The sequence below is a fragment of the Aedes aegypti genome, chromosome 3 (assembly GCF_002204515.2).
Source record: "Aedes aegypti strain LVP_AGWG chromosome 3, AaegL5.0 Primary Assembly, whole genome shotgun sequence".
NCBI classification, from domain to species: domain Eukaryota; kingdom Metazoa; phylum Arthropoda; class Insecta; order Diptera; family Culicidae; genus Aedes; species Aedes aegypti.
Genome location: NC_035109.1, coordinates 173,267,195 through 173,290,462, shown reverse-complemented (window position 1 = coordinate 173,290,462; position 23,268 = coordinate 173,267,195). Strand labels below are relative to the sequence as shown.

Below are 23,268 nucleotides of genomic sequence, written 5' to 3'. Positions count from 1 at the left end.
GCCGAGGCCAGAGACTCGTAACTACATGAAAAGACATTTGGTTCATCCGTAGATGCTATGTCCACACATCCGGGGAAGTGTGTATTGAATAAACATTCTAAAACTTCTTCATCGGAAGAAGTAAAGTCACCATTAGGTAAGCGAATTTCGTTCACTTGGAAATCCTTAGATTTTGCAAGAATTTTGTTCAACCGACTGACTTCACTCAAACTGGAAACATTTGTACAAAGGTTTTTCCAGCCGGATCGTTCAGCAGAACGAAGAGCCTTCTTGTAAGCCTTGCGAGCTGACTTGAACGACTCTGATCCAGCTGAACGGCGTCTGTTCCAACTTCTTCTACATTGTTTCCTGAGTCTAGTCAGATCGGAATTCCACCATGGGGTCCCTCTTGTAGTCTTTACAGACCGCAGAGGACATGCTTCTTCAAAAGCTTCCATAATGTAGGATGATGTAGTATCAACGGCATCATCCAGATCACTTGGATTTTCAATGGACGGAGAATATCCATGAAATTTGGTCGCAACCAATTCAATGTAGAGTTCCCAGTTTGTTGACCGGGGATTCCTAAAACGCAAAGTCTGCGCAGTTACATTTGAATGTTCAAAGAAGATGTAGCGATGATCAGATAATGATTCCTCATCTGATACATGCCAATTCGTCAACTCGTGACTGATTCTATTCGAGCAGAGCGTTATGTCTAACACTTCTTCTCTATTAGAAACCATGAAGGTTGGGCGATTGCCTATGTTAAGTAATCCAAGGTCTGTACTACTTAAGTATTCCATCAGACTGGAGCCTCTCAAATTGATATCCGAGCTGCCCCAGATGATGTGATGAGCATTGGCATCACTGCCCACAATCAGCGGAAGGCCTTTTGTTACGCAGTGTACGACAACTCGTTTGAAGTCATCCGTTGGGGATGGTTCATCATGTGGTAAATATACCGAACAATAGACGTATTTCCTGTTGAGGTCACCAACAGAAACATCGATTGTGACAGCACATACATCTCTGGTAGTTAACTCAGAAATGAGTGTAGCAACGATTGCTTTATTAACGAGCACGCATGCGCGGGGCATGGAGCGCGAGTTTGCCATTTCAAGCTTGCTAAAAGTAGCAAAAACTGGGTCCACAAGGTTACCTAGATAGAAGTTCCCTCTACGAAAGTAGGGTTCTTGAACTAGCGCCACTTGGGCTGCACCATTTTGCATGAGTCTGCAAAGATTGATCGTTGCTGTTCTTTTATGCTGAAGATTGATCTGAGCTAACCTAACCGTAGCCACTACCCAAACTAGGCAGGATTAAGCTTTTTGCAATCTCAGCACGAAAAAGACCAGCAACGAAAAAACCAGATCGGTATCTATTTAAAGTCGCCAAAGGCGAAAGAGCACAGAATACACTGTGTAAAACGCATAATGCGAATCCATATAGGTGATAATTTAAATTAAATGTCAACATATTCATAATCCCACCCTTATTAAGCCTCAAGATAGAGACTGAAGAAGGGCAGCCGATTATCTCGGAGAAACACAAGGTCACCTGCACCATTGCTCCGGGTAGCACAGGAAGGACTCAATACTGTGGAGGGCGCCCTGGTACCCCACAGGCTCCGTTTGCGGTTAGGTTTTATTTAGACCCCCCTAACCATTCATTCTTAGGCACGGTACGCATCACACCATAAATTAGGGGTCACCTGTGAGGTGGACTTTTACCACCGGAACAGGCAGTCCGTAGTGTTAATTCTTAGCCAGTTGAAACAACCGCTACCGACACTACGCGGCTATCTAGGCTGCTCGGGAAAAGGAGGTTAATATTGATGATTAACTCCTGACGTGCCCAAGCAGCCAGCACCATTGCCTGAATCAAAACAAGAACACTGGACGCCATGTTGAATTCATATTGGGTTGGCAAATATTGGCTCATGCCACCCCCCTGGGGTCATGCACAAATTACGTCACGCTCCGAGGGGGGGAGGGGGTCAAGCCAAGCGTTACAAGCCTTACAAAAATTTCGGAGGACTCATACAAAAAACGTGACAAAGGGGGGGGGGGGTAAAAAATTGAAATTTAGCGTGACATAATTTGTGTACCATCCCCCTGCACTTGTGCAAACATTACAGTAAGAGGGATAGAGTGATAGAAGGATATAGGGACAGACAGATAGATAGACATAATAACTGCAGAATAGGGACTTGATCCATATATCATGATCTATCGTCATGTTAGTCTATCTATCTGCCTGTCCCTCTATTTGTAATGGTTACACAAGTGATTGAATTAAAGTTGGTTTGCATACACTGAAATGAATTTTATTGTAGAAACTACTGAATCCATGGTAAAATTAAGAACTGCACCAACGATTTTCAACCGACTACATTAATCTGTTAACTCTACCAAAACATAGTCAACATCACTACACAAGAAAATTTCTTCTGTTGATTTAACCAGAGGTGTAGCATTTTTGACTAGAAATATTCTTGATTTAAAGGGTAGTATAGTTTTAAGGTAGAAGATGGAGAATGGTGGACGGCATGCCGCGGCATGGGAAGTGAAGGAGGAGAAGAAGATAAGACAATAAGCTTCTATTTCAAAAATAGGTTCTTTGGGATCTATATCGTTCACATACCTACATTATAATAATTTATATTATTTATTATTCTAATGATTTATATTAATTATTATTATAATACAAAGTAATGAGGTATCAGTTTAATTTTCCCCTATAGCTGTTTCCCCATTATTTTGGCAACACTTCGAGAAATACGTTTAAATCGCTGACGTTGTCTCGTTTGACATTATCGCTCATTCAATATTTGCTGCTCTGTTTTTATTTACAATCCAGCATTCAGCTGTTTTTGCTCGGCCGACACAATCGTAAAATTGGCTCAGGTAGAAATTCTCACCAGATAAAGTGCAACTTTGGTTTTATTTCCGGTGCGATATGGTGCCATAGTGATGCTGAATCTCTGGTCGATCATAACAAGGGAGAATGTTTAATAGACAAGTTTGAATCGCTTAAAACTCCGGCTCACGACAAACGGGACGAACGTCGTAAATCTAAAAATGGGAAGAAATATTTTGGCTAGCAGTTTGCAAAATGCATCCTTCAGCATCGTATTTCAGGTATGTGCTTAGTAGGTAGTTATAGAACAGTGGTTTTCAACCTAGGGAGGGAATTTGATCGTCCCAGGAAAGTAATTGCGTCCATTCACAAAAGTGTTTTCGTTGTGATGAGATTCAAAACATTAAGATTTCAGTAACAGTGCCTGTTCGATTTTGGTATCTTTACCAAAATTTTGGAAAAGTTGGATTTTGGCACCACATTTTTTGTTGTTTCAAAGTTTTTCTCATAAACGAAATTATAGATATATTGTGATTAGTTTAATTCGTTGTTCTTAGCTCCAACTAAATTATCTTCGTGACCACAGAAACATTTATAGAAAAGATTAATCATGGGTCAGTCACCTAGCCTGCTAATCTCAAGGTACCTGTGGGTTGTTGTTAAGGAATATCCTGTGTTACAGATTCAACCAAATTATGAAATGGTTTTGTTTTATCGGCACGAACTATGTTCGACTTCATGGAAAAGAAAGTTTGAGCGTAATTGCGGAAAGATTGAAATAATTACGCAAAAAACGATTTAAAATTTTAATATGTATATCATGAAAAACAAAATACTGTTTTAATGGACAACTATTCAAAGTCGTAAAATTCAAAGACTCAAAGACTAAAAAAGCACTGTGTGAAGTTTGTGAAAAAAATGGAATGAAAAAGGTTGAAAACCACTGTCGTAGAACAAGGTCATTGCTATTTGCGGAGCTTTGAGGTAACTGTATGATTCACTATTTTCCAGATATTCTGCCGGTGTATCACATTTGCCATTAACGCCTTTATCGTGCGAAGTGTCGGTCGAGATGTGCTGGGAATCACCAACGTGAGATTGCTCCTGCTGGAGAGTACATTGCTCTTCCTGTCCAAAGAGGCTATAACCCGGGCCGCCTTGAGCTGTCGGCACAATAAGCTCTGTACATGGGCCCAGTTGATTAACCAGTTGTGGATCACGTATGTATTATTATGAGTGCTTGTTTTTGATAGGGTCGATAGGAAAAGCATAGGAACACAATATGAACAATTATCCCATTCAGGCAATCAAATCGTAGGTGGTCCTTTATTATCCCGTATGACCATATTATCCCGCCTAGTTGCATTAGCCCTGCAGATCATTTTTACCGATTCCCATCTTTCCAGGGTCCCAATATGCCTGGTCCTGTCGGTGCCATGCCTCTACATCTGGCTCAACTGGCTATCGACCGTGGATGAACAGTACTATGTCCAATACCGTTTCGGTTGCTTTGCCATTGCCTTTGCCTGCATCATAGAACTAACCGCCGAAGCGCCCATCTTCGTGTCACAAGTTTTCTGCTTCGTGAAGCTCAAGGTGGTGATGGACACAGGACATATCTTTATCCGTTCGTTTGTCTTCATAGTGCTGGTTATGCTGAATAAAAGCATAACGATTTACGCTTTTGGGATTGCACAAATTATCAGCGCCATAACGATCATCGTGGGAAATTATGCCTTCTTCCATCTGTACATACCGCGCTTGAAACAGTATCGCAACGAGATGAAGCGAGTAGACGACAAGTATGAGCTGCGGAAAACGTTCGGGAACTATTACGAAAATATGGAGGATTTCCCGTTTTCATCGGTGAAGGATATGTTACCTGGTGTTCTTCCCAATTCGGTGAGTTTCAATACTAAGGGAAGGTGGGGAGTTCTTGCTCGGGCTTTGGTTCGGGACGTAACTATCATATTTTTAAATTTTCAACTTTTGTGTCGAAAATTTAAAAATATGATAGTTAGGGTGCCGGTACCAATGGTTGTAATGTACCAGTAGATTGGACTATGGAATAAAACGTACATTTTTCGATAAAAACGACATGTGCTATTTTTGGTGGATAGATCGCCTCTAGTTTAGTCGATTTGCCAAATTTCAGCTTTTTATTTCATCAAAAAGTCATATAAATAATTAAGTTTACGCAAAAAATTTGCTCCCTTGCACCAATAGTTGCCGTCGTGTTCCAGTAGTGGATCAACGGATGGAAGCAGATTTTAAAATGGATGTATAAAAATGAAGAAAAGTCCCAGAGATGTTCCTAATGCTTCATTCGAAAGATATTAGTTGCTGTTCGAAGGGAAAAATGTTAAACCTGTGTAAAAATTTGCCTTTTTGTTTAAAATTCCTTGTATAATTCCCAAACGTCTACTACTGGAGCACTAGCGCAACTACTGGAACACGTGTACCAATAGTGGCTCAAGCGATTTTATGTTAAAAAAATAGTTTTATCACTCTTTTTATATTTTTCCCATATAATAGAGGTTGAAATCTTTCTGTTGACGCCAAAAGATCTCTGCTAAGGCTTTTCGTTATTTCGTTATGATTTTTTATAGCTTAGGTAGTCCACTAATCTGCCCATACTCGCATAACAGTCCCATTTATATATGAAATCCCATATAATATGGGACTGTTATGCGAGTATGGGCAGTAATGGCACCGGCACCCTACATCAAATTGTAAAGGATCCTGGTGAAAATTGAAGAGGATTTCAAAATTTATTCCACAGGTTCTGCGGGAAATCATTCACATATTTATCGTGGAAGAGACTCACCGCTAAATTCAAAGATCCCATTCAGGGATACATTTATTTCGTTCCAAAGTAAGAACATATACAGAGATTCTGCGCAAGATTTTTTACGGACTCCTCCAGAATATCACCCAGGGTGTCGCATAATGATTTTTTTCAATAATTCAGCTATTACATCTGGAATGGACCTAACTGCTTTTGTAAACAACAACTTTTGACGTCGCCGTGGAGCGTATTCAAGTCTAACCATGCATTCCATCAATGGAGAGGTTGGTTTTTTTTAGAAGGAGTGCAATGCGTTGCTCCACTTCGTGGAAAGGTGTATTTTAATGAAGACAGTTACCCCCTTTTGAATTGTTGCTGCAGAATAATTCCAGCAACTTATCAAGAGAATCTTCAACACTTTCTCAAAAGGGTAGAAATGTTTCAATTTAGTTAATCAGATAGGCAGCGGCCATTTATTACTTAACGCTAAAATTGAAAATGTTTGACCCCCTCCCTCCCGTTCGTAACAATTTTGTATGAAAAATTTAAAATTATTGTATGAGCCGTAACGCTCGAGCCAAAAAACGTGGAGGTTCTATCAGAAGCTCAATGCATCCCGCAAAGGCTTCATGCCACGAGCTGAACTATGCAGGAATAAGGATGGGAGCATCTTGACGGACGGACGTAAGATAATCGAAAGGCGGAAGCCGCGCTACGATGAACACCTGAATGGCGCAGAGAACACAGGCACACAGTAGAACTCAACCAGCTCCCATGTTGGGGGAAGTTAAGAATGCCACTCAACAGCTCAAGAACAACAAGGCCGCTGGCAACGATGGTATCGGAGCCGAACTCATCAAGATAGGCCCAGAGAGGTTACGATAGTATTGACCTGTTACTTACCAGTCAGGCTAAGGCCTGGGTGGCCTCTGCTGTACGTAGGAGACGTCTCCATTCGACTCGGTCCATGGCTGCCCCTCGCCAGCCACGCATTCTGCAGATCGTCCTCGACTTGATCGACTCATCTTGCTCGCTGCGTACCACATCGTCTTGTTCCGGTCGGATTGTTTTCAAAAACCATTTTAACCGGGTTGTTATCCGACATTCTGGTGACATGCCCAGCCCACTCCAACCCCCCAATTTTTGCGAGATAGACGATGGGTGGTTCTCCCAGCAGTTGGCGCAATTAATGGTTCATTCGCCTTCTCCACGATCCCTCTTCCATCTGCACTACGCCGTAGATGGTCCGCAACACCTTCCGTTCGAAAACACAAAGGGCGCCGTTGATCCCTCGTGCCCATAGAGGAGTACCGATCTATTCAACGTCTGAAAGATGGTTAACTTCGTTCGATGGCGAACTTTGCTCGATTCTGTGTTCTGCAGCGTCGAGCAAATCGCGTTCTGCGGAGTCCAAAGTAGGCACGATTTTCAGTAACGATGCGTCTCTGGATTTCTCTGTTGGTATCGTTGTCGGCGGTCACTAGTGAGCCCAAGTATACGAATTCTTCGACAACCTCGATTTCATCACCGTCAATATGAACTCGAGGTGGGGGGCGTGCCGTGTCTTCTCTTGAGCCCCTCGCTATCATGTACTTCGTCTTTGACACATTGATGTTCAGTCCAATTCGCCAGCTTCAGCCCTTAGTCGGATACGTATCCGCCATCATCGTCTCAAAGTTATGTGCAACAATATCAATGTCAATCACTGGTGTCTATCCCCCTCTGCGATATTCGAAGGGACTCGATATTGTCCCTGATACTCGGACTACACACATCACTTGCACCATCGTCGTCTTGATCAATCTTATCAGTTTGTCCGGGAAACCGTATTCGTGCATAATCTGCCAAAGCTGTTCTCAATCGATTGGATCATAGGCAATACTTCCTCCTCCCAAATCTTGGAAATAACCTAGTGCAGCACTCTTGCCAGTGCATCACCACCGTATTTTAGCAGCTCGCTCGGTAGTTGGTCCACTCCAGCAGCTTTGTTATTTTCAACCGTCTTTTCTCCGTTTCTACCTCTTGAAGATTTGGAGGCGAAAGTTTTCCGTCGTCCGCGCATGCTCCCAAAGTTATTTCCGTGCCGCTACTGGCCACATCACCATTAAGGTGCTCGTCGTAGTGCTGTCGCCACCTTTCGACCACCTCACGTTCGTTTGTGAGAAGATTCCCGTCACAGTCTCTGCACATATCGGCTTGTGGCACAAAGCCTTTGCGCGAACGGTTTTCGAAAAATTTCCGTGTGTCGTTAGCGCGGAACAGCTCTTTTATCGTTTCGCGATTTTGTTCTTCTTGATGGCGCTTCTTTCTCCGGAAGATCCATTTTTGTCTGTTCTTTGCCTGTTTATACTGTGCCTCGTTCGCTCTCGTGCGGTATTGCAGCATTCTCGCCCATGCTATATTCTTCAACTGCTCGCATTCGCCGTCGTACCAGTCGTTTCTCTGAGTCGGGGCCGCTGGACCTAGTGCTGCTTAGCCGTCCCTTATTTTTCGAAAATGCGAATCGTTATAAGTTCGTCGTTGTAAAGTGCTCATTTTGGTAAGAAAAAAATCAAGTAAAAATTTGAAGTCCGTACGTGGACGCTAAGTGGTCCCCCAACGGCCTTGAAGGTGTAGGTGTAGATGACCCCCGAGCGCAAATCGAGCTCGCTGCTCTAGTGCACGCTTCGTGAGTACGAAAAGCCACTAATAACAAATTACCGTGCGCGCGTTGATAGTCAACAAAGAAGTTTATTTTCTTTGTAGTTGTTAATTTTATGCCAGCGTGCACTGTTATAAAGATGTGCATAGTATAAAATATTATTTTAGTTTTGTGCTAGAACTAACGGGTAAAACTAACCTATTTTTTCCTTTATCGTGAACATTTACTCAACTATGTGATACTGGCCAATATTATAACGTGTTTTAAAAATCGAAAATCTATTGTACAAAGCTAGTTGATATAACATTCATAATTAGAAAGGAAATAAACTTTGATTATGACAATCAACGCGCACAGGAGAATGTGCAACTAGTGGCTTTTCGTACTCACGAAGCGTGCACAAGAGCAGCAAGCTCGATTTGCGCTCGGGGATCATCTACACCTGATAACTTCAAGGCCGTTGGTGGACCACTTAGCGTCCACGTACGGACTTCAAATTTTTACCTGATTTTTTTCTTACCAAAACGAGCACTTTACAATGACGAACTTATAACATTTCGCATTTTCGAAAAATAATGGACGGCCTAGTGCTGCTGTTGCGGTGCTGCCTATAGCGGATCTTATGTGCCTCCGGCCATCTTCAATAGTGGTGGTGTCAAGCTGCTCTTCCGTTGGTAGGGCCACTTCCAACTGCTGCGCGTATTCTTGGGCTACTTCTGAGTCCCGTAGCCGCACGATGTTAAGCCGCGGCGTTCGGCTTCGACGCGAGTTGAAAGTTTTGAGCGCATACATACAGCAATTAGGTAGTGATCCGAATCTATATTCGCACTGCGGTATGTGCGAACATTGGTAATATCAGAGAAGAATTTTCCGTCGATTAGAACGTGGTCGATTTGGTTCTCGGTAAGATTATCGGGTTATCTCCAGATGACCTTATGGATATCTTTTTTTTTCGTGCTTGTGGCCACTACTGTGCCGGACTCAGTTGATCTGTAGCTTCTTTATCGATACAGATCTATTTTCAACTTATCTATAGTTACATCTAGTTTCACTCTCTCCTACTCTTTTACTCTCAGAGCTCTGCTATTAGTGAGGCTAGCTGCCTGCGAAGAGGGTCAGTTTGTCTCAGTCACCATCTGATACTGACGGAGGATTGATGTGCTCCCCAAAGCACGGTCCTCCGTGAGGCGTCTTCTGGTGGCTGGACGGATTTTTTGTGGAGGGGCTGGGAATCGAACCCATGACCTTCCGCTTATGAGGCGAAAGCGTAACCTCAAGGCTACAGACCCCCCCATGGATATCTTTGTGGGGAAGAAGGTGCTTCGGACTACCATACCTCGAGAGGTTGCAAAGCTGACGCATCGTTGGCCGTTGTCGTTAGATACGGCGTGCAGGCTGTTCCGCCCGATCACCGGTCTGTACATCTTCTCTCGTCCTACCTGTGCGTTCATGTTGCCTACATCGATGCTCGCGTCACGTGGCGAGCATCCGTCATATATCTGCTCCAGCTGCGCGTAAAACGTCTCCTTCTTGTCGTCGGATCTCCCTTCGTGTGGGCAGTGTACGTTGATGATGCTGTAGTTGAAGAAACGTTTCCGCATCTTGCCCAACACTATGAACCCCAACACCTAGCTCATTTATGATGCCACAGCTTTGGTAGAAGGTATAGAAGGTATCCGCTCGATACCCGCTTTTCCACACCTTCTGTCCAGTCGAACAAAGTTCCTGCAGCGCTACGATATTGAAGATACGGGGATAAAAAGACACGGACACCGTCTTCTGCCATTTAGCTGCACAGACTGTTAAGTTACACACTAGACAACAGACAAGCATGCTCCAGTGGCACAGCTGCGAAACATTTCTGACGAAAAGTTTCAATGGCTGAAGCGGGAATCGAACCCACACCTCATGACACGATGCGCTCACTGCCTGACGACATTAACCACTCGGCCACGAAGCCCACAAATGGGATGTAGTTCGTCATAGTTTATCCTGTCGCAACCTGCGAAACCAAGTGACTTGCTCCATGTTCCGTAATCCTTATTTCGTCGTGTTTCGGGTCGTATTATCTCCTATGTTATTCGCAATATTTTTTACGGGTGGCTTATTGGGCCTACGCCAACACTCCTGAATCAGGAGTCCTGATCGCGCTGTTGGGGCTACCACCTTGGATTCAGCTGTGCACGATTCAGCATTTCTTGCTCAGCCGCTGGATACCAGAACAGACGCTGTTTGAGCCCCACCTTCTGGTGATTAGACGCTCGAGATGTACCTCCTCAATCTAGCGGATATCAGAAGGACAACAGTGCCCAGGCTGCACTACCAGATAAGTACGCCACCCTTTGCTGGCGGTCTTTGTCATCGTTTGACCCGTGGAAGCGTGAGGTAGGCAGTGTTGATAGACTCACACTCAAAATCTCAATCAATACGCTCTCCCGTGAGAGCAAACTCATTAGAGATCTGCTTCGTAAATCTCACGCATGAGATTTTGATGCAAAATCAACTCAATCAACTCAAACCGTAAAAAATGATTCAGTCACAAAACCCAGCAAAAACTCGTGAAACCCGAATGTTGTTGTTTACGTTAGAAAGGATTAACATAATTTTACCAGATTAACAAGAAATTACTGCCGTGTGTGAGTAAACTGTGGAAATACGAGACAATGAGTTAAAAAGGTGAGCCAACTCATCCATGATATTTTGACTGCTGAGTTGCGTGATTGACAACTCACGCATGAAAAATCTCAAGCGTGAGTTGTGAGAAATTGAGTTTTTCACAACACTGGAGGTAGGAACTTGTGAGGGCCAGAGCTGTGTTAAACGCTCCTTCCTAGTTGTCGACTCATCGTTTTGCAGTCTGTAGAGCTTTGGAAGCTCATTGTCGAGAACAGCTTTCCCGGGAAGCTAACAAGCTGGATTAGGGCAACGATGAACGGTATGCAATACTGTGAGAAGTTCGTTCGAATTTCGACATAGACTACGACAGTGTGATGGACTTTCGTGCCTGCTGTTAAATATTGTGCTTGAAGGCGTTATGTGGAGAGCCGGACTTGACACTCGAGGCACGCTTTTTACGAGATCTGAACGATTTGTGTGCTTCGCGGATGACATGGATATTTTTGGGAGAAAATTTGAAACGGTGGCAGATTTGTTCACACGCCTGAACAACAAGAATCGGACTGGTGGTGAAGACGTGGGAAACAAAGTACACGTTGGTAGGCGGAACTGAATGCGACAGGGCCCGCCTAGGAAGCACGATAGACGGGGGTACCTTCGAGGTGGTTTAAGAGTTCTATGGGCTCCAAAAGAAACTGCGGTCAAGAAAGGTTCACCTTCACACCAAATTCACGATTTGCAAAACGCTCATAATGCCGGTAGTCCTGTACGGGCACGAAAAGTGTACTATGCTCGAGAAGGACCTTCTTGGGGTTTTCGAATACCGAGTGCTAAGGACGATCTTCGGCGGAGTGCTGGAGAGCGGTGTGTGGCGGTGAAGGATGAACTATGAGCTCGCCCAGCTCTACGGCGAACCCAGTATCCAGAACGAGGCCAAAGCAGGAAGGATGCGCTGGGCAGGGCATATTGCAAGAATGCCGGACAACAGCTCTTTAGAGATGATGTTCGTTTAGAATTGGAGGATGGAGTGAGACAGCCATAAACCGAGTAAATGGGCGGAATATTATTGACGAGGTTTTATCAAGTTAATTGGTGTAGAATCAAACAAATAAAATAAATAATGAATTACTATACATCTAGTGGTAGTGGTTTCAAAAATATTTACTAACAACCCCCCAACGGCTTCAATCTTATTTATTACTATCCTAATGTAATATTTTTGTCTTTTGCAGGGCTCCAAATTCAACACCGATCTCCAAAAGCTGGTCCTAAGCTTTGCCAAGCAAGGTATACTCAAACAGGTTCTCACTGAAGGGGAAAAGTACGTGATGTCGGTCAGTCCGGTGTTGACCTTCAGTGAGCAAGCAACGTATGACGTGGTTAACAACATGGGCAGCTTGGCCGCTCGATTCATCTTCCGTCCCATTGAGGATAGCAGCTACTTCTACTTTACCCAGACGATAGCTCGAGATGTAAAACTACAGGAACAGAAGCGCGAAAAGGTGAACGAAGCTTGCCAGGTGCTATCGTATGTTTGCAAAACGGTCACATCGATTGGACTCATTGGATTCGTGTTCGGCCAGAGCTATTCCGGTACGTTACTGTTGCTCTACGGCGGATCGGAATTCGTGGAGGGAGGTCTTCCTGAGCTGTTGCTTCGATGGCACTGTTTAGCGATAGTGCTTTTGGCTGTGAACGGTATCACCGAGGGATATATGTTTGCCACGAATACCTCCAAGCAGATCGATACCTACAACTACTATATGGCATTCTTTTCGGTAGCGTTTCTGCTACTGTCCTACCAGCTGACGAATTGGTTAGGCCCCGTTGGGTTTGTGCTGGCCAACGTTTGCAACATGAGTTTTCGTATTAGCTACAGTTTGTACTACATCCAAAACCAGTACAAAGAAATCGGACGGAGTCCGTTGCGGAGCTTCCTACCGGGACCACTTTTCCTCACTGTACTTGCACTTGCGGGCTTTGCTTGTAAGCTGAGTGAGTCGTATTTCTTTGGACGATCGATTTTATACCATATTATGGTAGGCGCCCTGTGCACCGGGCTGACATTGATAACCTGGAGTTTTGAAAATCGCGAGCTTCTCCGTACCGGTCTAACCAAGTACAGAGAGCGGAAACTCAGCGTGACGAGTGATACGAATTTAATAAATTAGATTTTTTACGGCAATGTTTCTCAAGGTTGGTTGTTTTCAATCAGTGAAAGCGATCATTCGCTCCTTATACCGGTTCGTTATCAAGTAATATTTTGGCGGTCATATGGCATAAACAATTATATCCCTTCTTTCAGAAGATGCCTGCTTTTGATTAAATAATGTTATGCTTAATGACCTTATGTTCAATGGCTTTATGCCAAATGCCCCTGTTTCGACTCAAAATTGTGTGCTATAATGTGGTTCTCATCGGCGAAACCAAAAAGCTGGAAGAACTTTCTAAAAATGTACCACTTATTTCTATCCCAAAGCGGGTAGGGAGTTCTCACCTCATGCTTGAAAAAAGAAAACAGGGACCAAGAAATTCTTCTATTTTCATTAAGGACTTCTCAGGGAATCCGATCAGACATCTCTCAAAGGGCATTCGCATGGATTTCTTTGGAGATTGTTCGTGATATTACGCCAAGCATTACTCTATGTATTATACATGATTCTCTCTAGAAATGTCATTAGAATGTAATTTAGGTATCAGAATGAAATTATATTTAGGTACTTTTGAAGATTTCTTCAGATGCCTCCAATATTTTCGTTCGGAATACCTTCAAGAATTCAACAATTCCATTTGTGCTAAGGATACCTCAAAAGTTTGCTCAAAGATCCGATCAAAAATTCTTCTGAAGATTCATCCAAACATTTCTCATTGAAATCCTCGACCCTTCCAGAATTCGTCCTAGAATTTACTCCAGAATTTTCTTTTGACAATTCTTTGGGAATTAAACCAGTAAGTTTTTCAACGACATCTTCAGAAATTACTGCAGATATTTATCCGGGGATTGTTTCATATTTATCCTAGAATTTTAGTTAAAATTCAACCAGGAATTGCTCCAGAGATTCTACTTAAAATTCCTACAAAAATTCCTTAACAGATTCTTCCAAATATAGACCAACAACGCACAGTGATTCCTCTCCATACAAAAGATGGAAAAAGTCTTGAAAAAGATTTCTCATGTTCCAATGTAGTTTCTTCTCTCTAATAGACCCGATTGTGTATTTTTTAGGTGGTTTTTCCATATATCAGAGTTCTATGTTATCAACATGTGATATTGGCTTCGTCAAGCTATACGGCACTTAAGCCCAGCTAGTGAAAAGTTCGAAAGTAGATTCCTTTAGTATCGTTATATTAGTATCTTATAAAATGATTTTACATCAAATATGCCTTTTTATAGGCACCCAAACAGAAATATTTATTACACTCATCAATATATGACCGTACTCAATATTGTCGCATCCACTCCGGTTAGTCAAACGACAAAAATCAATGTTGCGCAAGATGAGGTTAAGATTTATCGAAACTTGACAGAAAAATCTTCAAATTAAGACTACTGCGATATGTGTGCGAGTGTTCTTCTTCTTGACGTTACGTCCCAACGAGTGTGTGCGAGTGTGTGCTCACATTTAAAAGCTAAGTTGAATTTCATTTGGTTTTTCTCATATATTTTACAAAGGAGAAAAAAATACAACTACGTCGATCACGTTTTTCAAAATGCTCTAAAAATTCAATTTCCACTCAATGTTCATGAAATTTTGAAAACAGACTATTCAATTTTCGTATAAAAATACAAACATATTTTGTAAATAGTGAGAAATTTTTGTTTGACCTTTTTCCGCCCTCGCATCATTGTGCAACGCCCTAAAAGAATGTATTCAGAAATCGTCATCCACAAATCATTGAAGATATCAAAAGATAATCCTAAAGTAATCACTTAGGAAGCTCTTGGTGAAATACATAATATACTCTTGCAATCCCTGCAAGGATCTCAAAAGAAACTTCTGGATCTGGCATGAGAGGAAGTATTGTTCTAAAAAAAACGGCATTGTTTCAAAATATTTTTTGCGCCAAATCCGCGCCAACTCAAATTTAATCCGTGCCGAATAATAATCGATGTGTACTAAATCCGTGCGTAATTTAAAAGTGAAAAACTGATACTACTTTTTTGGTCTGTCGTAATATTTTGAACTTCAGCATTTTAGTTATAACTGAGCACAAACTTTAACACAAAGAAGGTGTGCACCGTTTTTGACATTTTTTTTTGTCGCATGTAAAGCTTCAGAGACCTCGCATCAGACCGCAAAACGAGATCTACCAAGAATCAAGAAATGCCCAAAAGATTCAATGAGGATTCCTCCGAGAATCTGACAAGCAAAGTATCTAAGAGTATTTTTAAGAATTCCCTTGGATATTAATCTTAATATTATGCCAGATATTACTGTCATGCATTTTTCATGGTTTTCTCCGGGAATTTCATCAAATATTAGTTCAGGTATTTACCCAGTTTCCTTCAAGCTCTTATCAATTTATTCTTCTCGAATTTCCTACAAGAATTCAACTAGTAATTTCTCTTAGGTTATCTCCAGAGAATCCTCTAGGATTAATTTTCCCAGAGATTCCATCAGACATTTCTCAAAAAGGTTTCCTGTGAATTTCTTTATTATTTAATCCGCTGGTTAACCCTCATTCTTGTTTACGATGGATCCAAATTTCGATGCTTTTTGCTGGCGTAACCGGGAATGCAAAACGATTTTCAAACGAAAAAAGCAGTTGAACGTAAGCAAGAATAGGAGTGATTATCAATCTTTTTCCAGTATTTTTTTTCTAAATGTGTACCCTGGATGATATTTTGCACGGATTTCCTTCAATATTTCCAAGGAAGTTCTCATGGAATCTATAAATCAAATATTTAAAAGAATCGGCAACAATTTTTTTTTTCAGAAATTGTTCGAAGAATTCGTGAAATAGAAAAATCGGAAAGTAATAATAATAAACATGTAATAATAAAAAAGGTTATTGTAAAGTGATCTTTGTAGAATTTTGTGGATAAATACCTAATTAACTCCTGCAAGGGTATCTGACGGGAATGTAAGATCCATGAGAAAGGTTTTGACAATTCTTCAGATTTATTCTAGTCAATTTTATTGAAGACATATTAAACAAAATCCTGGACAATATCCTGCAGGATTTTCTGGAAGTATACCTGGAAAACCTTGAGCATAATCCTAGAGAAAATTCTAGAGAGATCTTTGGAGTAACTTCATGAAAAATCTCTGGATGAATTTAAAGAGGAATCCAGGCAAAAGCCTAATAGATTTGTTGAAGGAATTTCTCAAGCTTTTCTTGTAGAATTTTTCTTTAACAACCCTGGAACAAACCTTTGTGGGTTCTTCTAAGGGATTTTTTTTAGGAAATCTTTTAAAGATTTCTTAAAATAACAACTGCAGAAATCATCAAGAGGATTTTTCGAATCCCCGGAAAAAATCCTTGGGAGAATTTTCTAAACCATCTCTGTGGTAATTATCGGAAGTAACAGAAAAATGTGTCGAAAGATGGATGGATGTACCTTATCTACCATTTCTATTGAAATCGTTAGAGAATGTTTTGGAATGATACCTGCAGGAATTTCTGGAGAAATGTAAAAAGAAAATGGCAGGGGGAATCCTTGGATGAGTTCGTGAATATATTTTTGAAGGATTTTCTGGAATAATCATTGGAAGAATTACTGTAGCTTATTTTTGAGGAATCCACGAGTAAATTTATCTAAAGAACCCATGGAGAATGCGCGTAGAAATTTTAGAACCTTAAACATTTACACCAGGATTCAGTGATAAGATTCTCACACGGTAGTTTGTAGATATTCCATTAAGATTACTCAAGGGAGATATGGACATGGAAATCTCTGCAAGATTTCACGCAACAATTTCTCTTATGATATTCTGAGAAATTAAAACAAAACTGCAGTACGAAGAGTATCTAAAAATTTTAACAAATATTTCTATCAATGTTAGTGCCTTCGAAAACGCGAACAGGATCACATGTTTTTTTTTTTTAATCTTTGGATTCCGAAATATTTCACAGCTAGTGCACAAAGCTAAAATAGAAAATGCACTGCAGTTTGATGCTTTTTTCGCGAGAGTTGTGCCTTCAAAGTGTTGCTACATCATTGAAATTTGATTCCAAGCTGTTTCACCTTAACTTTACGACAAATTAAATCTAGCTGTTAATTCTGTTGACGCAGTTGAAGCAACTAATTTTCCATGTTCTATGGCTCTCAACTTTAAAAATGGTTTTCTAGTCTTGTCGAAGATTCCGAAATCCTGTAAAATTTCCCCAAGGCATACTTTTTTTCAATTTAAAAATAATCTCCAAAGTTCAAGGAGTTTGAAAATTTCTTATATTGTTACGTGTTCATGAGAAAGGATTTTGCAATCCGATTTCTATCCATGTATCCGTCATATATTGTGGCCCCGGTTTGAAAGTTTTGGGATGGCTCGCATAATCAGTTAGGTTGAGAAGCACTGTCCTAGTAACAATAACATCTGTAGAAATCAATAGCAGAATTACTAGAAGAATCCCTAAAGATAATCCTGGGAGATTCCATGGTGTAATTCCTGTTGGACTGCTGAAAGATTTCCTCGACCAAATTATCCAGCATCCCTGAGAAATTCCTTGAGGAATTTCAAATCAAGTTCCATGGAGAATTAATGATATCTCCTTAAAAAAAATCCGGATCAACACAAAACAAAAATAAAAGAAGAGGAAAATGAATCGATCACAATTATAGTAGACACCAACCAAGAATGAGAAACTCTGCTGTAATCTAGCTTTATGGACTTTCCGGCCACAATATAGTTTACTGAACTGTTATTCGCGCAAAAGCGTCTGTGTGATACACCAAAGAAGACAATTGCACCTAAATCTTTTTTTTTAGTTTAATCCGAAGTGTGTGCAAGCCAGCATTTTTTAATTTATTGTTAAAGATATTATTTATGTTCTCCAATTGGCAATAAACGACTGTAGTTAGTACGAAGGATTTTCTTTTTCGTCCTAAAATCTCCGAACACTCCAAAAGCTGTTTTATTACATCATTATTTTAATGGTACTAATAGTAATAATAGCATAGTATATATATATATATACGTTTTCAACATTCAATGAATTCAAATAGTTTTCGTTAATTGCATCGTTACCAAAGACTTGTTTTTTTCTTCTCTCTTTTCTCTTAAACGAAATGTATTTTACACTATTCTAATGATCAAACTGAGTTTGCTGCTGCGTTTTATCTACCGTAAATTAGGATAAAATTTCACGTGTCTCTTCCTTTTCTATACATCTCAACTTAGATCTGTTCAATGGCTTGCTTTTTTTTTTATCTCAGCGACTATGAATCTGTAACGGAAAATTCCAGGATTGCGAAGCATGTGTAAGTTTGCGTGCCGGAAATGAGAGGAACGTTTGATTCGAACCGTTCGTTATTAAATGTGTTTGCTTTCCATGAATGTGCTATATTATCTCCAGGCGTGTTATGTTTTCGTGATATGGGTTACTAAAATTTGAAATTGTTCAACAGTTTCCCGACATTCAATCATCAGAATCTACCATGTCTACACAAGAGGTTACACTTTAACTTACATTTAGGGCATTAAGTAGTGAACTTAGTCAGATTTGCGTGTGTCGGAACTATGAATACCTTCCTACCTACTATTCTCAAATCAACATAACATGCCTAGACTGGTGCTTTCACAGATTAATCGTTTAGTTAGGTTAAGTTCTTATTAATTTGATTTTTGTTTGAGAGCTTGTAAATAGAAGAAATATAATATAATCTTATGTTTCATTCTTCGAGGAAATGTGCATCGAATTTGCAGGGAATCATTGAACTCGGGAATTGAGATATTTGTTGCTGCATGGGAAACCATTGCTGTGAAGATCATATGTGACAATAGAGAGCCTTTAGGGAATATACCCTATACCTAATACCATTTTTTTTGTCATATCACCTAGCGGTTACAAGCTGATGATTGGAGGCCGTTTCTTCAACTGTGGCATAACAAACGTGCACAGCCCGCATCTCGGAAGCAATGATGAGCATTTTAACGAGTCTACCAAAAAAGGCTGAAACCACACTTCTTCGACATTACCGAAGTGTGGATCTATCATGACAGGATATTTTAGTAAAGGCCATAAAGTACCTTCGTTCATGCCACACGATTTACACATGCAAAAACGGTCAATCGGCAAAGAAAGCTCTCAACTAATCTATGTGCTTATAAGAACGTCCGTTATAAAAGGGTTCTTTCAGTAATAATGATTCTCGCATGTTTCTTGAATACCAATATTGACCAATCTTTGAAGAGTTAGTACAGATCTCTGCTAGTAGTTATTAGCGATCTCTGAACCTAACCCATTTTTTATCGCTTGTGTCAAGTTTATCCTCGTTTAGAGTTCAAGTCTTTTAGCTTTCTACAAAATAATGTTAAGTAGTTGATGTTCAATTCAAAGAATAACCGATAAAAAGGGCTAAATGCAGCAAACCTTTTATTACCATTGCGATAACCCTAGGATGAAAAATGGGTGATGCTGGGTGCGCTCTAAGCTGCCCATCATCAACATTGTTCGGTACCGACGCCCGCCTCGGTACGACCTAGAGCGACTGAAAATAACCATATGTTACCGCCGCATGTGCACAGGAGCTCGAGGTTGCATTATCGAAAGAGGATGAAGTTTGTTGGAGCTCTTCTTGATGACTGCGCTTGGGTATAGTGAGAGCAACTATCAACGTCAAGTATACGTAGGATGGAAAGACGAGGAGAGTATGCAGAGTCTGGGGAGAAGGATGCAGCGCGGGCAGTCATGTTGCAGCAAGGGTCCCGAGCCAAAAGAACTTGTAACGTTAAATACGGTAGCAGAAACAGCAACCTCGTCTTAATCGTTTTACGAAACGCATATTTATCCCGCAAAGGCTTTGTGCCGCGAGACGAAAAGTACATGAATAAGGGTGAGAGCATATTCAACAACGTGAGGTGATCAAAAGGTGGAAGCGGCACCACGATAAACATCTGAATGGCGCAAACGATGAGGACTAAGACAACGGAGAAATGTCTGCGTCAGTTCAGCTAAAGATGGACGCCAACCAGTCCTCACTTTGAAATAAAATCAGGGTGCCATTCAACAGAACAATAAAGCAGCTAAGGGAAGGCATTTTAGCTGAACTCATCAAGATGAGCCCGTAGAAGTTAGTCAGGTTGAGTTGCACACTCAAGGCAGCTTAATCCCTAGCTACCCTTTGATCAATGAAAATCAGGGTTGTTCACAGTTGAAAATTGTTAATCAAATAAGTGAAATCAATAGTCACATACACAAGGACCAAAAAACTAACCAGCACGATATAATCTGCAAAACTCCAGCGATAATGTGAGCAAAATCATGTTGAGAAAGTTTCCGTAAGTCTTACACATTTAGGATCTTAAGTATTGAATCTGTTGTAGTGATCGCAGCCGATTTTTTTCGTCCGGTACATGATGAGAGAGAGAACGATGAAAGGGGAAAACAATGTATCCATTTAAACTAGCAGGCGACAGCTCATTTTCTTTTATCAAACAGCGCAACTAAGGTAACGGGGAACGATCTAGTAGTACATATTAGCCGCCGTACTGCTGCTGCTGCTACTGTAAGGGTTACCTTTGCTGGCGCTATACGGGTTGGTGACCGTAGACGATGGCGAAGAAGCGGACGACGAAGACGTGGACGGTAAATGGACTCCCACGGCGGCCGCACTACTGGTGGAAGTGATTACCGAAGGATGGCTAACTTTGTTCTGCTGCTGGCACCACTCCACAAAGTCGTCGATCAGCACGGGCCAGGCTCCTTCCGCATCGTAGTTGGACATGCTGTCGTCGATGTAGGTCGCAAAGTCCAACAGCAGGTTCCAGGTATCTTTCGGGATGGATCGTTTGTGATTTTCCTGCAAAGATAGAAAAGGCGTACCACGATTAGTGTTGGTCATAATATGTGAAAAATATACCTAACTAGTTTTACAATTGACCACTGTCCGAAGATATCACCATAATAAAAAAACTGCATTTTGTTTTGCTTTGCTCAACACAAAACTGTTGAGCATTTATGTACACTTCACTGCGAAGCATTGTTCAATCGAAGAATCCCAAAATTTGAGAAAGAGTTATTAGAGCCCATGGAAATTTTCCAAGTAGCTAGTGAAACAATGTTCGTTCTAGTACCTGTTGTAGAAGTGCTATTTTGGTACGAATAGGAAAAGCCGATAGGCTGATACGTGCTACGCTGGATGGTTCGAAATCAAGTGTTCGGATCGCAGACGAGGTGTCAACCTCGTTCGTGACGTTAGACGATGAAGCAGGGAGACGCACTTTCGAATTTACTGTTCAACATTGCACTTGAGGGTGCTATTAGGAGATCTGGCGTGCAAAGAAATGGCACTATTATCACAAGGTCGCACATGCTCCTTGGCTTTGCGGACGATATAGTCCTGATTGGAATCGATCGCAGGTCAGTGGAAGAGGCCTTCGTGCCTCTGAAGAGGGAGACAGCGAGGATAGGCCTGACCATCAATTCTACCAAGACGAAGTACATGGTTGCAGGTAGAGATAGAGTCAGGCATGGTTGTGTAAGTGCTGAGGTAGTGTTTGATGGGGATGTGTTTGAAGTTGTTGAAGAATTTGTTTACCTTGGAACACTTGTGACATGTGACAACGACGTTTCCCGCGAAGTGAAAAGACGTGTTGCGGCTGCGAATAGGGCCTTTTACGGACTACGTAACCAGCTTAGGTCCCGCAGCTTGCAAACCGAAACAAAATTCGCCCTGTATAAAACATTGATTCTTCCGGTGGCTCTCTACGGGCACGAAGCGTGGACGTTGAAAGAGTCAGACCGGAAAGCTCTCGGTGTTTTCGAGCGTAAAGTGCTGCGGACAATACTCGGTGGGAAACTCGAAAATGGTGTGTGGCGCAGACGCATGAATCACGAGTTGTATCAAGTGTACAAAGATGCGAATATTATCAATAGTGTAAAATACGGCAGACTTCAGTGGGCTGGTCACTTAGTGCGAATGTCGGAAGGAAGAATTGCGAAAATAATATTCAGCAGGGAACCAGGTAGAGGCCGGCGGCTTCGGGGAAGACCACGAATACGCTGGCTGTACGCAGTGGAAGAGGACCTGGCGACCCTAAACGTTCGGGGCAACTGGAGAAGTTTCGCCCAAGACCGACGAAGATGAAGCTCTACAATACGCCCGACAATGGCGTGACGCTACGCTGTAGCCATCAAGGTATCAAGGTAGGTAGGAAAAGCCGATGAGTAAGAAAGTTTTGAATCTATTCAGCCGACCACATAGGATACTCACCACCAGAAACTTGCACCAGAGATCCAAGAACTTAAACCTGTCCTTAAGCACTATATTCCAGTATGCGATGGCCATCTCCAGATCCAGTCCCTTCTGGCCCGGGTCCTTGGCATAGTTGAAGGTGAACTGGTAAAAGTCTTTGAACTTTATCGGGTCCTTCAGTTCCAGTTCGAGCAGAGGCAGCTTGGCTTTCAGTTTGTCTACGCTATCTACGCCCAGGTCCCCGAAGCCGTTGACGAACTCGTCCCTACTGAACTCGCACTGCGCTTCCGCTTTGAACCTCCAGGCAATAATGAGCACCAGTTTCGACTCCGGACTGAGGTACAGGTCGTCCAAGAACTTGACCACTCCGTCCGAGTTGATTTTGTTCGGATCTGCCGGGTCGCGGTACTGCGTGAAAAGCTGCTCGATTTTCTTTCGATCTAACTCCCGATAGTAGATATCCGGATTCTGAAAATAGTTATCGCAGGACAAATCCAATTTCCAGTCATTGTTTTGCAAACAATAGATAGCTGTTTGTTCTCCTGTTTGGGTTAGTGATATGAACTTCTTCACCTTGTCCTTTTGGTTTAGTTTGAGCTTGTTCTGCAAATTACAAAAGAAAGGTTCTTGCTTGTAGCGATCTAAGGAAAATTTTCAGTAACAATTTTGCAATGATCAAAATATGAAAAGCTACGTTGGAATTTAATTGTCGTAATGTGTCGTTCTGTGCAAAAACTATTTCGAACAACATCTCGATTTGCTTCTACAATACATCAAAACATTAACTTACCATTTTAGCGGGTGAAAATGTTAGTTTTAACACGTCTATTTAGGAATTTTATGTTGAATTTAAATTTCACGAACTCGCAATCGACATATTAAAACTTGATGGGTGACAGACGAGGATGAAGAGTGAAAAAATGCAAAACATCCCGCTGCAAAATATGTGGCGATCTTTTTTGACAAAACCGAAAATCTTATAAGAAAGGGGTTCGTTCTCCGGGATTTTTGGGTTTCCTGGAT

General features: G+C 41.5%; 2 protein-coding genes across 5 annotated transcripts; one reads left to right on the top strand and one right to left on the bottom strand.

The window, feature by feature from the left end:
- Nucleotides 1-2,802: 2,802 nt before the first annotated feature.
- On the top strand, nt 2,803-13,159 carry LOC5577814 (protein RFT1 homolog). Its single transcript, XM_021855012.1, has 4 exons — nt 2,803-3,122; nt 3,853-4,061; nt 4,248-4,743; nt 12,119-13,159. The coding sequence occupies exons 1-4, from the start codon at nt 3,063-3,065 to the stop codon at nt 13,055-13,057; spliced, it is 1,704 nt and encodes a 567-aa protein (XP_021710704.1). The 5' UTR covers nt 2,803-3,062; the 3' UTR covers nt 13,058-13,159.
- Nucleotides 13,160-17,160: 4,001 nt separating this feature from the next.
- LOC5577813 (DCN1-like protein) lies at nt 17,161-23,174 on the bottom strand. 4 transcript variants are annotated; one of them, XR_002502669.1, is made up of 4 exons: nt 23,036-23,169; nt 22,264-22,848; nt 20,341-20,850; nt 17,161-18,275 (listed from the first exon to the last, which is right to left on the bottom strand). XR_002502669.1 is itself a non-coding variant. In XM_021855013.1 (4 exons), the coding sequence occupies exons 1-4, from the start codon at nt 23,036-23,038 to the stop codon at nt 20,515-20,517; spliced, it is 819 nt and encodes a 272-aa protein (XP_021710705.1). In that variant the 5' UTR covers nt 23,039-23,169; the 3' UTR covers nt 20,199-20,514. The 4 variants fall into 4 exon arrangements, 3 of the variants coding, with proteins under 3 accessions (XP_001663581.2, XP_021710705.1, XP_001663582.2); XM_021855013.1 differs by lacking the exon at nt 17,161-18,275 and having other exon boundaries at nt 20,199-20,850; nt 22,264-22,713; nt 22,819-22,848; XM_001663531.2 differs by having other exon boundaries at nt 17,298-20,850.
- Nucleotides 23,175-23,268: the final 94 nt, after the last annotated feature.

What these genes read in the sequence shown, in the direction of transcription:
- LOC5577814 (XM_021855012.1), top strand. Translation starts at nt 3,063, where the DNA reads ATGGGAAGAAATATTTTGGCTAGCAGTTTGCAAAATGCATCCTTCAGC. An exon ending in ATTAACCAGTTGTGGATCAC is followed by an intron (nt 4,062 to 4,247) that starts GTATGTATTATT and finishes CCATCTTTCCAG; the next exon opens with GGTCCCAATATGCCTGGTCC. An exon ending in CTGGTGTTCTTCCCAATTCG is followed by an intron (nt 4,744 to 12,118) that starts GTGAGTTTCAAT and finishes TGTCTTTTGCAG; the next exon opens with GGCTCCAAATTCAACACCGA.
- LOC5577813 (XM_001663531.2), bottom strand. An exon ending in TCTGGTGCAAGTTTCTGGTG is followed by an intron (nt 20,851 to 22,263) that starts GTGAGTATCCTA and finishes CTATCTTTGCAG; the next exon opens with GAAAATCACAAACGATCCAT.